The following is a 16,917-nucleotide window of genomic DNA, read 5'->3' as shown; positions in this document are numbered from 1 at the left end:
GCGGCAGGGCGGGACACACGCAGCGTTCCCTCAACTCCAATGCCTACACAAGCGGACGAGACCCTGATTGATTTGATCACACCGTCCATTTGCTGATATGTGAAGCGGATTGGCAGGTTATTCCTCCAAGCTGTCTTTTGAAATCAAGAGTCCAACAGATTTTGAAGGATTGTCTGATCATGATTAAAAAAAAAAAAAAAAAAAAATTAAAAAAACCAAGATCCCCATTTTTTAAAAACAATGTCAATTATTATTTAAACGCTTTCATTTCAGGATTTAATGTGTCATCTTTTTTTTTTCTTCTTTTGTCTCGTTACTTTACCTCGCCTTGCAGATATCTAATTTGATGCGAATTTAATAATATTATTGCAATTTCTGAACTTCATATAAAGTGCTTTAACAACCTTATTTGTATTTATTTTTATTTGAATCCACTATGTTGTTCTATTTTTGTCTTTCAATTATTAAATGTATGACTTGTTGTATTATGATTTGATGATGATGACATTTACTTTTCCGATATAATTTACAGATTAAAAAGCACGCAAAAGTGGATTTTTGAGGGACTGAAGCAACTATGTGGACTGCCGCAAAGCTGTATCCCGTCACTTTTTCCATCAGCCGAGCACGAGACGACGCAGGCAAGCAAAAATTCTTGTTTAGCCATCTGCTCGTCTTTGCCGGTTGGTGAGCCGACTCAAGGTTAAAACCATCTCTCTCACACACACACACACACACACACACACACACACACACACACACACACACACACACAAAAATAATGACTGTGGATGCTGATGCTTCCACAGGAGCTTCCGCCTAGCCCGCAGATACGTCTGATTGTGTCGCTAAGCCACACAGCTCGCTCGCCTCCAGGATGTAAACTTAAGCAGATATCCTGGATTTTTTTTTTTTGGAGTGGAGAGGAGGAAAAAATAAAATAAAATGAAAGAAAATAACCCAGTGCACCTTTGCCATCCTTCCTCCTCTCCCAAGCCTGCTGCAGGCAATCGTTCATCTCTCCAGACGCTTCATTAGCTCCTTGAAAAACTTATAAACCGTGGAGGTCCTGCGTGTTGTCTTTTGCTTTACAAAAACACGTGATACACATTGTGCGTGAGGGCGTGTGCGCGTGCATGCAAGTGTGTGTGTGTGTGTGTGTGTGTGTGTGTGTGTGTGTGTGTGTGTGTGTGTGTGTGTGTGTGTGTGTACTTGAGGCACGAGGCGGTCCAGTTGCGTCACGCGGTTCTTGTGTGACGGATGCGTGGACAGCCACTCAGGTAGGCTTGGCTCTCCACTCAGCTGCTCCCTTATCTCCATCTGCTGCCAGAAGACCGGGCCAGCACGCACGTCCGCACAAGCCTGAGCACGCGCACACGCACGCGCTCACACGCATGCAAACACACACACAGACACACACACACACACGCACACGCACGCACACGCACACACACACGGCCGCCAAATGTTATAAATTGTACCAGTGAGCTCAGGCATCGTTTGATTTCTTTGACAATGGTGCCCCCTAGTGGCACATTTTGAAATGACAATGAATGAAGGGGACGTCAAGATTTGTTCGTGTACTTTAGTTTCGTATTTAATGTGAAATGATTAAAAACTTCACATGTATGTTTACTATTTATTTACTTTTTTGGTTAAATTCGATGTTCAAGCATTCATTTGTTTTGTTTCTACTTGTTTGAGATTTCAAACAGTGGTTTTATTGATTTATTGTACTTCACTATTGAAAGAGTAATCAATTAACTTGATTTTATTATTAATAATCATAATTTCAGATGTAACCTATTTTATGTCCAATCGTGTGATTTTATGAATTATGTAATAATTTCTTTAATTTTTCATTAAAAATTGTATTTTAATATTAACAAGGTGTATTCTCATTTGTAAACATTTTTGGAAGTGACAGATGTAAACAATTACTTTAGATTTTTCCACTTATTATGTAAATTAATTTGTAAATGAGGTTTACTATTTTATATTAATCTATATTTGTTTCTGCTGGATCAGATATTGATTTTACTTTCTCCTCGGGTTTTTAAACAAACAGAATACATTTGAATGAAATGAACAGTGTGTGCAGTTTCAGTAACTGTAACCAAGTCAATCGCTGACCTTCGCCGCCAACTGCAAGCCAACTTGATCCGCCTCCGCCTCCAGCTTCCTACTGTATGGACGGTTGAACATCAACTGCACGGGGCGCCACACAGATGATCGTGTAAGTTTCATGGAATGCGATGCATCAGCATTCATGAAATATTGACAGATTGGTCAGATGTTTGGACCACTAATGCACTAAACTTTGGTGGCACCAGAAGTACATCCTCCCTCTCCTGTCAAATGTCTTTAGACTTCAGAAATGTCTTTGATTTGAACTCTTTCAATGCCAGCCATTTTCAAAAAAGAAAACCTCATGAATGCCAGCCAATTCACAGCATTCTGATTGGTCTTTCAAGGCTCACAGAATATTGTGCTTCATGACTGGATGGGCACGAGGCTCTGAAGATGATAGTTTTGAGTAGTTGAATAAATACAACGTTTGGAAATCAGTGAATAAGCATCTTAATCATCGTGATTTCAATCGCAATCAAAATAATCATAATTATTTTTTCCATAATCGTCCAGCCCGACTATTTAGTAATAGTGGTAGAAACTAGTTCTTTTTTTTTTTTCTTACGTAACAGACCACAATCGCCCTTTGAGATTCCAATGCATACATTCATCTTCCTATTAATATATAGTGAATGCCAGTCACCTGTGTGAGCTTGTCCTGGGCCCACTGACCCAGCAGCGCCAGGCTGTCGCGGGGACACACGGCCCAGATGGCGGCCAGCAGGACCACGGACAGGAGGTCCACCACGTGAGACAGGCTCGCCTGCTCCGCCTGCAGGAGGACGAGGTGATGGAGAAGAGGGAGGTCAAGACCGAGGTCAGGTTAAGAGGAGAATGTGACAAGGGGCGGAGGAGGACCAGGGCATTTGACGCAATCCAACGGTGGAGTGAGTAGCTGGGTCAATCAGGCGTCCTGTGGCTACTCATTGCCTTAATCTAATTACAAGCCTCCTCCCAGCTTGAAACTCCCCAAACTGCACGAGTTGACGGCACACTCGTTCACGGCCACAACGAGAATGGACTTTTAACGAGGCCGTAAACACTCGCCGGCCGCAACCCCGCCACCAAAAACAACACGAATGGGATGTTTACGCCGTTTCAAATGGCTTTTTAATGGGCTAAAGGCGGAATTGTATGATGATTGCAATTCATTTACCAGTAAAAATATTTGCAATACAAACAATGAAATTAGCTTAAAGGACTTTAAAAAAAAGAAATGTAAAAGAAAACATTTGCATTCTAAACTGTGCTGTGTTGTTGTTAACGCTGACCGATGCATTTTATCTGCTTTAACCACAATACAGAAAAAAATACTAAAATCCATAATTATTGTGATTGTTATTTTATATGTGTTCTCATTTTTGTCCTCTTTGTTTTTCTTCTCTCATTATTTTATCGATACATAATTTGACCAGGAATTCGTCAAAATAGGCGGGGGACACCCTGAACTGGTTGCCAATTTATAATTATTATAATTTTTATTAAATAAATCACCCAAGAGGAGCAGAGGGATATACTAATGTTGATTATTTTACAACCACAATGTTTTGGTTTGGCAGAGATAATTTCCGAAAAGCAATCTTACTTCATTGGTATCATACACTCATTTGGTCATTTTCCTTTGTTGTTGTATTGTTGCTATTTATCAGTCAAGTGCTTTGCTACAGGTGCAGCTGTTATAAAATGTGCTATATCAACAAAGTTGCATCACATTTTGGATCGCAGCTCTTTTATCGGCTGCCATGTTGTGACTTACGGCGTGTCCCAGAAGAGCATGAGCCATTTCGTGTCCAAGTACGATGGTGAGCTGGTGGACATCTGCCACAGCTTCCAGCATGCCGGTGAACATGAACACTTTGCCATTCTGTAACAACAACCCCAAAAAAAACAAAATATGAATTTTAATCAGATTTTTTTGTGATGGTGATGATGATGTCGAGTACGGTCGCCAACCGGGAGCACAAAGGCATTGCTGTTGTCACTCTGCACCACATGGACGCTCCAGTCCACGTCGGCCATTTCGGCGAGGTCCTGGTTACGCCGGGCCAGGTGCTGTACCACCTGCTCAACCACACGGTGACGAGCGTCGCTCTCCGGGAGCAGCCGATCGCCAAACTCCTCCATGTACTGCACACGGGAAGTTATCCATCGTTAAACATACAACTCATTCCTTGTTAGCAAAATGAATTTGGGGCTATTTTGTGTAAATGTTCTGCAAAGCGATTTGCTACAGCTGCAGGTGTTATGACACCACTATATAAATAAAGAGGTATTGTATAAAAGAGGCTACAATTGAAGTAGCTTATTTACTTGGGTTGATTTTAGGTATTCAAACGCGTAACTCATTAAATTTTTTTAGATTTTTATTTGCATTTTAAAAACATTTCAAGATTTTATTACATTTTAACCATTGTCTCAGTCATTACTTTTGTAATTAAAAAATAGTATTTCTAGATTTTGTTTTTGTTTTGTTTAAATAAAAACATAGATTTTATGCATTTGTTGTAATTTTTTTAATAGTTTGTTTTTTTGTACGTATTTTTGAATCATTGTAATTTTGAATAGTTTGTTTTTTTGTACGTATTTTTGAATCATTGTAATTTTGAATAGAGGATTTTATTCTACTAAATTTAATTTCTGGATTTTTATTTTTTTAAATAGTGCTTCTAGATCATATCTACATCTCTTCAAATGTCGTTCCATTTGAGCTTCACTGTGACTTTAAACCCGAACAGCAGATAAAAGTGTCACAATTATTTCCATGTAAAAGCACGGAGACGCCTCACCGCCTCTGAAGTGAAGGCCGCCAGCTCCATGTAGTTCTGCCTGCTGAACACCAAAAGGCGCGTGCGGCCAGTCACCGGCGATTGATCCAAGTGCGTGAGGAGGAGGAGGATCGTGATAACGGCGCCCACGCCTGCTGCCACCACCAGCCGCCAGCGCCGCTGCCATGCCCACTGGCGGAAGAGCTGACGCCGATTGTCAGGCAGCGCCACCCACCACTTCCTTAGACTCCTGCAGTGAGATGTCAAGTCATGTGATACACTCATATGTATTTACATTGTATTTTCTTTTTTCGTATTTGTTGTTACTTTTTTATTCTGCTCTTAAGAAAATCTCAATATCCAAGTAGTTTTACTATTAATCTTGGTATGTACCCTGTATGATGGATTTTCCTCCATCCATCATTACCTGAGCTGCTTATAGTCACGACGGTCATGGGCATGCAGGAGTCTATCCAAGCGGTCATCAGGCAGTAGGCGGGGTATACCCTGAACTGGTTGTCAGCCAATCGCAAATGGATTTTCCAATCAAAGGACCATTTTATTGAAAAATTGGAAAAAAGTACAAAAAATATTCTTGTACTTTCCAGCAGTGATAAAAGTATGGTGAAAAAAAAAGAAACACCAGTAAGTACAATAACCGTCTCCTGATTTCCTTCTGAACCATTTCAGAAGAAAGCACTCATGTTAGAAAATATATTTGTAAATTCCTGCAAATGTGTACTGGGTTGAAAAAGTAAAAACGTATTTTGATAGCTTGCTATCATTTTATAAAAATGTTGAAAAAGGTACTAAAGTCAAAATAAATATTTTTATAATTTCCTGCAGTCATTTTCTAGTCTTAAAAATGTCAAAATATAGCACATATACACAGTTTACACACCCCTCTTCAAATGTAAGGATTTTATGACATTAAAAAAAAACTGAGATCGAGCAAATTAATTTTTTTACACCATTATTCTGACCCAACACACGTGCAACACAATCTGAAAAATATAAAATTATAAAAATATCAATTTTAGAAGATTTTATACATTTTTAGAAGGTTTCTAGTACTGTTACGGAGTCCCTAAAATATTAATATTATTTTCTGGTCTGAGAAATCTACTCGTGATATTAAACATGATAACATACCTGCCCAGTATGATGGCCGTGAGCTTTTGAACAGGCTTGAGCACCATCCAGATGAGAGGAGCCGGTAAGGCCTTCACACGGGTCGAGGTACGAAACTGAGCCACACATGATGGAACTGGAAGTGGGGGAGCAGTTTTGGCCAAGCCCGTCCCGGTGGTGCCGTGTGAAGGCAAAACGGGTCCGCCGCCGCGAGTGGCTCCGTATCGAAGCCGGCGAGGAGCTGTCAATGAGAGGGACTGCGGGCACCCCAGGAGGTGTCGCGTCAGGTGAACTCGCGGAAGCCCTCTTAAGAAAGGAAACATCATGGAGGTCTTCGCTGCAAGTCACTGGCTGTCAATGTCACGCGAGTTCCTTGTAACCTTGGTGACATTTGACCGAGTTTCGGTCGAAGACATGTTTTGTGCTGTTTAAAACAAAAGGGCGTTGAATTTAATCATATGCGAGGAGAATTGTAACTTGTTCCACCGAGCAGAATAAGTCTTCCCGTAAATAAGTCCAGAAGAATTATTTCACCTTTCGGGTGACCCCTACGGTCAAAAAATGTCAATTATAATTTTGATTTGTTTACTCTTCCGTTTTCGTCATTAATATTTGCAGTAATGTTAATTATAACAAATACCGCAACTCATCAAAAACGAAGTCCACCCCCCGAGAAAATAAGTCCGTGCGAAAAGTCCCGAGAAGAAACAAAGGTTCCGAGTAGGCAAGTTCCGGTCAAGAGGAATTTTATTTTAAAATCCAAAGTTAAATTAATCGGTTTTACCATGTTTTTTCGCAGTGATATCATTCATATTTTTTATAAACAGTATACATCGTAAGAACTACCTAAATCCCCTTCGAAACCAGCTCGTCAGAAGTGTTCCAGTTAAAAAAAAAGTATAAAAATTAAAAATATCATTTTGTACCAAATGAGTAATTTTAAGAACGGTTTGTACTTTATGAATAGTGTGACTCGAGTAATAATTAAGAGCAGTATAATGCAAAATGCATGTAGTAATATCTAAGTAAAAATGAAAAGTAATCCTACCACTAACAAGAAAAATATTGTAAAAGAAAAATAGCACTTTACTCTATGACTTGATACAAATATCCATCAGTAACACATGAAACAGAATGCTAATAGTTTATGTATTGGAATCATGCTTTCACAATGTGGTTCCTTCCAGTGAGAGTGTCTTTATATTTACATGTATATTACCTGTGCCTACGTAAAGAAAATGGTCACAATGGCTCAGCAATGTTGGTTATCCATTGTTTAAACGGTTGTAACACCGTGACATATTTGCCATTAGCCCTTTTATGTCATTTTGGATTATTAGCAATAAGCTACAAAAATTTCCCAAAGCAAAGTCATGTGGTATGATTTTCTTTGTTTTATGTTTAGTTTGACAGTACATTAAGCATGCGTGTAAAGTAAGCAGGCCCACTTCACATTTTTTAAAAAGTTTACTGCCACCGTCTCGCCCTCTCAGATCTTTCCTTGCAAGTTAAAAAAAAAAAACGTTGAGCAACAGATCGTGTTTTGAAAAACCTGTATATCGGGTCACTTGAAACTGTGTATACAAATAAGCAACTTTTTCTTCTAGAGAGTTCAGTGTATTGTATGTCCAGAATGTATTTAAAATCTCAGTGGAAATATAGTTGCATAATATATTGGTTAAAAAAAAAGTATATACAAATGTAGCATTCTAAATACAATCATATCAGAGTAAATAGTCATGTCCAGTGGACAGCACAGAGCCAAGATGCAGTATGTTGCTCGAGTGGGTTTCGTCGCCTCCCGAATCCTCTTCGACATCTCCCAAACTCACGGGTGCGGGCGAATTACTTGACGTATTGCTCTCCTGGTGCTCGCCTTCAATGGGCTGCTGGGCGATGAAGTCAGAAAGGAAGAGAGCGTGGATTTGAGTGAGGAAGGCTTCTCCCTCTTCGTTCTCGTCGGGCAGCGGCTCCAGGTACCTCGCCAGCGACGACAGCATCTGAACGTATAAGAACGTGGAGAACAAAAAATGGTACACTGTCCCTTTAAGAGTGATATTCGCTTGATGGATGTGTGTCGTTACCTTTTCCAGACAGGTGAGGTGGGAGTCTCTCCGGAAAAATCGCTCCATGCGCACACTCCTAGAAAGAAAACGTCAGAAATACACTAGAGGGGTACATCTCTCCAATAAAAGACAATTTGAGGTTATGATGCAATGAGCTTCTTGATGAAATTTTTACAATCTGAATGACCTTGTCAATACTGTAAATGTGGCATTTGCTTCCAGCCTATTGCATCGGCAAGCCGATTAATCAAACCAAAATGGTGGACGTGGAGTTGGATTTCTCACCCTGATGTTCGGGAGTATTTGTGGATGATCCACAGAGCTCTTCTTAAAGACTGATCCCAGTCTGGGATGTCCTGTGATGGCAGGAAGTCAAATTTGTAGGGAAGCTCTGTGAAGAAACACAAAATGTTAAATAATTGAGCCGGTAAAATGGTTTGATTTCAACATACTTTGAGGTGCCGGCGGGTCTTGGCACTCCTTGACCAACAAGCAGGTGGTTTGGGAATGGGGGGAGGGATTGGCCGGGTCGTATGGGCTCACGATCATCCCGATAAACGGAGCACCACCGCGGGAGAAATAACTCTAGAAATAAAATCGAAGTGAATAAACTTGTGCTCGAGGAAGAGCGGGCCAATTTTTGTTTCACGTCACCTGGAACTGGTCCTGCGTGTTGATGTCGCGCACGGACGGGTTTGGGTGGAAGGACGGGTGGGAGTGGTACCAACCCACCACGCTGAAGCCCAGAGAGGAGAGCACGTCGCAGGCCTGCGTCTGAGACAGAGGGTCCATCTCGCACTGGAGCCCCGTACTCACGCTGTTGCACGGCTCCGCCGCGCAGATCTAGGCGCACGCGTGTGTCCGTCAAGTCCCCATGACGTCTGTGTTCATATTCAACAACGTACTCCCCACCTTCAACACTTTATCCTCCTCGTTGAAAGTTCCTCCAAGAAGACCGATCACCTCGCCTCGAGACACGTGAGCATGCTGACCGGGGGGGAAAAAAAAAATAAGGTCAGTGCATTCATTTCATTAAGAACACATGATCAATGGAAAGACATCCTACAAAGCTGTTAAAAAAATTTTTAAAAAAAAGAGGAAAAAAAAGGAAGAAAACCAATGTCATCAGTTAGGTAAAAATCAATCAAATCTGTTAAATTTTGTGGAGAAATGTTGTCAAATCGAAACGGGTACGGCTCTTGTATTGGACATCATTCATGATCGTAATATCATACACTTGTTGCCGTAAAATGAAGGTTTAAAACTTTGTACTTTAACAAAAAACAAAAAAAAAAAAAAAGCAGTTTTACAAAACTGAAGCGGGGTTATTGTGAGGAAATGGTGTAATTTTAAAGCGCAAAATGATCATGATAGTACAATTTTATTGTTGTAAGATAACATTTTTTACTCTTATAAAATTACGATTTGAGTCCCACAAAATGATGCTGTTGTTTTGTCGTGTCATATGATCATGTAAAGGGTAAACAGAAAAAGCACTTGACAATATACAGTAAGATAATTATTGCAAAATTACACATTTTCTTGTCATTTACTGGTACGTTAAAAAAATACATGAAAGTACAACTCAATTGTTACCCTTTTTATGTCATCACAATGCTATGGTACTTTAATATTGTAAAATTTTAAATTTTGTCCTGGAATATGAGGTGATTCATGCAACAAATAAAATGTGCTCACAATATGAGGGACATCATTTCCATAACATTACTGGACATTTTTTTCTCTCAATATTTATTTATTTATTTATTTATTGCTAACCACATTAGTTTGTATGAACGCGTGCTTACCATGTCCATAATCAGCAGCGTCTCAGCACACACAATGACTCTGAATGGTTCCTGGAAAAATTACATGGTGATGAGAACTTTATTGTTTCAACGTGAGTTATTAAAGGGGAAGAAGTCAAGTGGCAAAATCGCCTGTGCCAAAAATAAGTTATATGCAGTCGCGCTAGTCTAAACATGTTATTCTGATTAATATTGTGTTTGTGGCATAAGAGCTAAGCAGTACAATTCACCCGTTTTTGTCCATCTCAAAGGACAGCCATTTTGACAGTGGCCGTCGACTGAAAATGACATCATTGTCGCTCGGGGTTCACGAAATCATGGCTCAACTTCACAAAACAGGTGATCCGTGATTGGTCGTTACCTGAGCCCTGAGCGACTGTGAAGTCATTTTCAGTCAACACAGAGTGGCACAATGGCCGCCCCCTGAGATGGACAAAAAAACGGTGGCTTTTACCGCTTATCTCACAAAGTCATTATTAATCAGAATTCCGTGATCAGACTAAGGGAGGACATATTACTGTAAAGAAAATTTATGGGTTTAAAGGAGATTCCTTCTCGTGATAGTCACCGACCTGTGCGTCCTCTCCAAAGCACCTACATGGAATGAGCTGGAAGGGATCAAAAGACCTAAAACAAGTCACAAGTAACATGGACGGTGCTTGTTACCAAACACAATGGATGACGTTTGGAAATGTGTGTGTGTGTGTGTGTGTGTGTGTGTGTGTGTGTGTGTGTGTGTGTGTGAGAGACGTAAGTTTGCCGCTCACCCTCTGTGTCTGAACATTTTGCAGGCTTTGGGGCGCTGTCTATGCATGGCCAGCTCCACGGCGCTAAGATGCTAACAATAACAAAGATGAAGATGCTAGCGTCATGAAATGAAATGAAATTTATGCGCGTGTGAGTTACACACCTCATATGTTTGTCCCTCCAAGTCTTTGGCGTCACACCAGTTTCCCCACGTGTCTCTCACGCGTCGCTTTCTGGTCCGCTGCCGGCACACAAGCAACCAGGAAATTTGTGGGCGTTCATGTTTAAATGCTATAATAGTCACATTCGTATTCCGGCAAAGGATGACAAAAATGGCCACTTTACCATACTCTGTAACCTTTGGGCCAGCTGATAGGCCTCCCGCACGTCTTTGCCCTCCTTCTGCTTCGTGCGGTCTGCCACCCGGGGCCGATTATACACCGCTTGCTCTGACAAATCAGAAAATTTCATACAAAATAAAGATTAAAAAAAATAATAATAAAAAATATGAATGAATAATAGGTCAACAATAAATGAATACAGATTAATTTATAAATAATAAGGACATCGCAGATAAAAAAATTGTGATCAGAAAATGTAAATAACAAAGACATAAGTGCAGAATATGCTTTGGGGATTTGTGAGGAGACCAGAGCACTGGGAGAAAACACACATAAGGGGGAGAACATGCAAACTCTTCACAGGAAGGCTGCAAGCCGGAATCGAACCCGCGGTCTCAGAACAGTGAGGCAGATGTCCACCGTGCACCAAAACAATTCCAAACAAACTGAAATATAAATGGCGGCACAGTGGTCGACTGGTTAGCACGTGGGCCTCACAGTGCGGAGGTGCCGGGATTCAATTCTGGCTCCGGCCTTATCGTGTGGAGTTTACATGTTCTCCCCGTGCCTGCGTGGGTCTCTCCGGGTACTTCGGTTTCCTCCCGCATTCCAAAAACATGCATGGCAGGTTGATGCAACACTCTAAATTGTTCCTCGATGTGAATGTGAGCGCGGATGGTTGTTCGTCTCTGTGTGCCCTGCGATTGGCTGGCAACCGGCTCAGGGTGTTCCCCGCCTCCTGCCTGAAGTCGGCTGGGATAGGCTCCAGCATCCCCCGCGACCCTTGTGAGGATAAGCGGATCGGAAAATGGAAAATGGATGGATTCCTACCGCAGTTGAAGTTAATGGCGCCAATGAGCTCCAGGTACGTGTGGATCCTCCCGATGCAGTTGACGTCTCCGCAGTTCTTCAAGCCGGGCCGCACCGAGGTCTTGTTCAGGTACTTGGGTTTGCTCTTCAGCCTGTGATATCACCACAACGGCGTTAGCGGTCCGCACGCTCCTACTGTGCGCTACGTACTTAAAAGTGTTTTCTGGCTTCACCACTGGTCCAGGATGTAGTTGCGGATCTTCAGATATCTCTCGGGTGTCTTGGAAGGCCGTCCCTCGAAGAACTCCGGGATGGCTTGCTTTTCGTCCTCGCTGATGCATTCCACGTCCAGCTCCACTTCCTGCTCCGGCACATTGAGCTCCTCTTCCTCCTCCTCCTCTTCCTCGTGATCTTCTTCCTGTCCGTAAGGCTCTGCAGTATGCTCCCTCTCTTCTTCCTCCGCCCGCGTGGACCCTGTTGACGTTTCAGCCTCCCGGTCCTCGGCGGGCTCTTCCAAGAGGCCGAGCGAAGGCGCGGGCGGAGGTCCGGGCTGGACCTCGCCGCCGAGGTCATCGGTGATGTCCACGTCTTCGTCCTCGTCCTCATCCAGCATCTCCATGCGTACCGTGTTGGCAGGGCTGGGCTGAGCGTGCGGTGAGGGCGGTGCAGCGCTTGCAGAGGGAGCCGCCATGCCCGGTGCCATCTTGGCCTGCGGGGTGACAAAAAAAAAAAAAAAAGCAAACGTGGGCTTGGTTGGTGTCATTTTTTTGAGAAGAAGAGTGACACAAATAAAAGGGATATAAGTCTATTCAAGCTGGACAAGTGAAAAAAGAATGCACCTGATGTTTTTATTTATATCTTTCTATGTACCAAAAAAATTACGCGACAAATATGAGATGAAATAAAAAGTAAATGATTTTATAAATAAAAGCACACATTATAAAATCGACTTGATGACTTGAGGGCTGTAATCACAAATGTCATCATTATTATTCCTTAATAATACTTGCAGTAATTTCCATTGAAATGAGCACGACTCACTTTGTGTTTCAAATACTGTCTGGCGTAGTTCTTGACCTGAAGGACACTGCGGCTGCCCACCAACTTGGCAATTTTTGTCCACCTTCGCCCAAACTGCGCCTACACGCCGACAAGACCGCCGACATGCTTCATTTTGATGATGATGATGATGATGATGATGCATCAGTTTTAAAAACGTACCAGCCCCTCTTCAAACAATTCTTTTTCCTGTTTGGACCATCGGGAGGAGGAGGAAGTCTTAGCCGGAGATCTGAACAGGAAGCCAGCAGGTGAGACAAGTTTAAAGGGATGGGATTATGTATAATTGAGGAACCAAGTAAATATTTTGCTGTAAAATATCTGTTCTATCTGTTTGTACATGTACTTACTTCCTCATTTTAGGCTTGTTGTTGGCATCACTGGGCCAAATATGGTCGGGAATCGTTTGGCCTTTCAGGTAGTATCTAAAAGTAGTTTAGGACAAAAGATCAACCAAGAATTCGGCTCGAAAGCTGATAAATGAAGCACAGACATGGGTGATCTGTGTGATGAGTTCATGGCCTTGAAGGGGAAAAAAAAAAGGATACTGCTCCTCCAGTAGCATTTTGTGGATAGCTTCTCGGTTTTCGTTGCTGATGGACGTATCCAACTCCCAGGGCTGAATGGCAAAAACATATTGTCAACATAAGCGGATTCAGAATGTATGAGAAGAGTAAAGCGCCGTTAATAGAAAGGTTTATTACCAGAATGCCCACATTATTCTTCCACGCAGACTGCTCCTGAAATAACCCTTTTGGATCTTGCTCACTGTAATAGAATTAACACTGAATCATTCACTAGTGCCTAATTAGTATCTCACTCACACAAACCACACGCACACACACACTATCCGGGACCAAGTCTTGCCCAAGACCAAAACCTTTGGGAGTCAAGACCGAGACAGTAACAAAACCAAGACCATAGAAATCAATTAAAAAAAAAACATGACAAGCTTGAACAGTTCAAGAACATTCCCTCTTGAATTACATTTATTTTAAACACATTTGACAGCCAAACACATGGTCACAAAAAACCTCAGTCACAACACTGAAAAATGATGGTGGGGGGTTAGCAACACATGACTCGAAGGTATTTGCTGTTTTATCATTTTTTTCTACTTATCAAACTAATAAAAATAAAGTTGAAGCAGAAAAGCGCTTGTCTTGAAGGAAAATCGTGTAAACTCGTGTTACACTTTGACAATCGGTTGTGCCCTTTCAAGGTGCATAGTGGCATACATTGAGAGGATTATATAGGTCATATACTAACTACCCGTTCGAACTAAACTCGCGATGTATAGGCTACTATAAAGTGCATTAGGCGTAATCTTAAACCGGTCATTTACTCGTTTAACAATAATCATTCAGGATACGACAGAAGCCTGACAGGCTCAACACAACTATGCTCCGCTTCACTTTAGCTAGTTTCACGGAAACTACTCGACCGGGAGCCCGAAAATTGGATGTGCGAGTGAAAGGCTTGTAACAAGAAAGCCATAATAAATGAGAATTTTCGGAACTAAAAAGGACATTACCCGATATTAACATCGAACTCGTCTCCTTCGATGTCAACATCCACCTCGTCCTCCATCTTGAAGGAGGAACGTAAAAAGTCCGTCGGTGACCTATAGTGACAGCGACACCTTGTGGCTCGGGGGACTAACTGCGCCACGAAATCATTTAAAGCAGAGAGCAGTTGACAGGAGAGCCCTGCCGTGTCATAAATTGGGATTTAGCCATGTTAAGGATTAACACAATCACATTCCAACTCACATTACGTGGTCGTAAATAGTAGTCAGCCCACATTGTCACCATATTAAGTCCCTTATTAACATCAAATAGATGTCCGCTGTTCTAGCAGGCTTTCCCTTTGGTAACTTTTCATATTTCTCTCCACCTTGATGAAAAAAATTCACATTTGGGTTTCCTCGCTCTCACAAGTAAATGTGTTGGGACTGTGTTTCTGTCTGTCAAGATAGCCACTAAGAGCCAAATTTTCTACAGTATAATCTGGCCCTCGGAGAACGTATCGCTTCCCTGTTCCTTTCACAGATGCAACATGATACCCACAGAAACAAAAGAAACGTGGAAGACTGAGTCAAAGACGAAAAAAAAACGTTTTATTTCGAAATTCACAGTTTCTAATGGCACTACAGTTTTGTAGTCACTCACTTCTGCTCAAAAAAAAAGAACAAAATACTGTGCAGCTTTTCAGAGGAAGCAGAGAGAACGTGAAGACCAAAAGAAAACACTTTGAAAAGTAGAAAAAAAAGGCATGAGGAGTCATTAAAAAGTGCAAACGGAGGTCGTTCAGCAGCCTCTCTGTGTTAAATAGAAGCAAAGTAGTCTCTTGTAACACGAGAGAAATAAGTCATCTCACATGAACACAGACAAAAAAAAGCGGTAAAATGACAACTGGCATAACATGAATAGTGTTCCATCCAACCATCTTTACCTCTGTTACCCTTTCAAAACAAAATCCGTGCAAACTTTCAGTGAATGAACAAGAGACACAGACACACACACACACACACACACACACACACACACACACACACACACACACACACACACACACACACACACAAAGATGCAGACTCACCAAGCTTATGAGAAAATATTAAAATCCTCTTTCACAGTTGGGGAAAATTGTGCAAAAAAATAATAATCATCATCATAAAAAGTAGGTGAAGAGGGGTATCATTGTTCCCAATGTGTCGAAACAACCAGCCTATCAGAAAACACTTTCTTTTTTGTTTGAATGCATCAAATAAACTTTTTAAAGATGAGCACATAGAGGCCATAGCATGCAGCAGATTCGAGAAAGGAAAGGGAGGTAACTAAAAGTGAAGTGTAGGCTGATTTTCAGCCAATCAGAAAGCAGCAGCAGCAGAGTGAAGATTTTGTCCGCTCATGTGACTGCTACCTTTTTTTTTTTAAAGACTAAATGTGAAGTCAACAAGCTAGCTTCTCCGCCTCCGTACCAGTGAGTGTATTTGCATGTACAAGAATTATTTCGCTTTTGATGTAATTATTTCAACTACTCAAACTGGCCAGCCAGTGTGTAAACACAAATAAATAGATAAATAAAACTGCTCATTCGGACTTAGTGTGTAAGGTTGCAGAAAAGACATGTGTGTCTGTGAAATTTGTGAAAAAAAAAACCCCATCAAATATTGCCTACAAAACAGTCATAATGAGATGTATACAATATTGTCAAGGTGAAAAAGTAAACTTGTATCTTTTTGTCCGAATTAGTCATTTAGTTGTTTTTTTTTTACTGCGAGCCGACAGAAGAGGTGCGAACATTTAACAAGACTTACATTTTACTTACGGGAATACAAGTTTTTTTATTGTTCTTGAAAAAAGTGAAATTGTAAAGTTAGTGTTTTCGTCATCAGGCTGCTGAGGGAGTCAACCCACAAGAACTGGGAGGCAATCAGTGAACAAAGATGGTGGTCCCTGGAGTCATAATGGCAAACTAGTGAAGAAAATATATAATAATCCATTTTGTAACTCAGTTCTCTCACTATGATACATGCTTTGAATACTTTGTGGATGCACGCTTCAAATGGACTTGTCCTCGCAAATAGACATTTGTGTGTTCTGAACACCGATTACAAGGGCTCATAAAGGCACGTAACCATTAACAGGTCTTTTCAAGGGACGAGACGAGGGGGGGAAAAAAATGTGGTTCTTTGGAATATAAAGCTTCAGACGTGTCCGCTGACCGCCGTCACCCTGATGGTGCCCACGCCGAGCTCCTTGCTACGCTTCATGAGCTGCTGCAGGCCGGGCAGCGAGGCCACGTGTCCCTCCGTCAGCTCCGTCTGGCGCGACTTCCGCCGTTTGGTGGCGCGCCTCTCCTGCCGGGACTTGGCGGCGGGGACGGGGGGTGGTCGAGCGGGCTGGAGGGGCTCCGCCAGGGGCAACTCTGTGCAGGAGAAGACGGGCGAAGGAGGCGGCAGGCGCCCGGCGAAAGACTCCTCGGAGTGGCTGGATGAACTGGAGCTGCTGGTCTCTGAGGGGGACTCCTTTGAGGAGCAGGGGGGCAATGCTGG

At 41.9% G+C, this 16,917-nt stretch overlaps 3 protein-coding genes across 4 annotated transcripts in view; all 3 read right to left on the bottom strand.

Moving 5' to 3' along the window:
* Positions 1–4: 4 nt before the first annotated feature.
* Positions 5–6,988, bottom strand: oma1 (OMA1 zinc metallopeptidase; the record flags this gene model as incomplete). Its single annotated transcript, XM_019896473.1, has 8 exons — positions 6,048–6,988; positions 4,917–5,145; positions 4,084–4,257; positions 3,887–3,994; positions 2,774–2,902; positions 2,134–2,208; positions 1,213–1,362; positions 5–43 (listed from the first exon to the last, which is right to left on the bottom strand). Coding segments are annotated over exons 1-8 (1,209 nt in total), but the record flags the coding sequence as incomplete, so codon positions are not given.
* Positions 6,989–7,478: 490 nt separating this feature from the next.
* On the bottom strand, positions 7,479–14,491 carry mysm1 (Myb-like, SWIRM and MPN domains 1). Its single transcript, XM_019897253.1, has 19 exons — positions 14,392–14,491; positions 13,562–13,625; positions 13,406–13,476; positions 13,208–13,282; positions 13,020–13,089; positions 12,840–12,938; positions 12,032–12,507; positions 11,820–11,950; positions 10,993–11,096; positions 10,811–10,888; positions 10,668–10,738; positions 10,473–10,527; positions 9,901–9,951; positions 9,005–9,079; positions 8,747–8,935; positions 8,545–8,677; positions 8,378–8,483; positions 8,111–8,168; positions 7,479–8,026 (listed from the first exon to the last, which is right to left on the bottom strand). The coding sequence occupies exons 1-19, from the start codon at positions 14,445–14,447 to the stop codon at positions 7,751–7,753; spliced, it is 2,238 nt and encodes a 745-aa protein (XP_019752812.1). The 5' UTR covers positions 14,448–14,491; the 3' UTR covers positions 7,479–7,750.
* Positions 14,492–16,107: 1,616 nt separating this feature from the next.
* The window catches only part of suco (SUN domain containing ossification factor), a 47,342-nt gene continuing 46,532 nt past the window's right edge, over positions 16,108–16,917 (bottom strand). For both annotated transcript variants that reach the window (XM_019896863.1, XM_019896864.1), the window contains one exon: positions 16,108–16,917. This exon is cut by the window's right edge and continues 186 nt beyond it. In XM_019896863.1, the coding sequence (XP_019752422.1) occupies positions 16,570–16,917 (348 nt within the window). In that variant the 3' untranslated portion in view covers positions 16,108–16,569.

The sequence above is a fragment of the Hippocampus comes genome, unplaced genomic scaffold (genome assembly GCF_001891065.2).
Source record: "Hippocampus comes isolate QL1 unplaced genomic scaffold, H_comes_QL1_v1.1 scaffold22, whole genome shotgun sequence".
Lineage (NCBI taxonomy): Eukaryota > Metazoa > Chordata > Actinopteri > Syngnathiformes > Syngnathidae > Hippocampus > Hippocampus comes.
Note: the sequence above shows the minus strand (reverse complement) of the source record. Positions and strands in the feature narration are given on the sequence as shown.

Excerpts from the sequence above, each read along its gene's own strand:
- mysm1 (XM_019897253.1), bottom strand. The coding sequence starts at position 14,447 with ATGGAGGACGAGGTGGATGTTGACATCGAAGGAGACGAGTTCGATGTT. Across the intron at positions 13,626-14,391 it reads GAGTTCGATGTTAATATCGG|TGAGCAAGATCCAAAAGGGT; the intron begins GTAATGTCCTTT and ends ATTCTATTACAG. Across the intron at positions 12,939-13,019 it reads AATTGTTTGAAGAGGGGCTG|GCGCAGTTTGGGCGAAGGTG; the intron begins GTACGTTTTTAA and ends GTCGGCGTGTAG.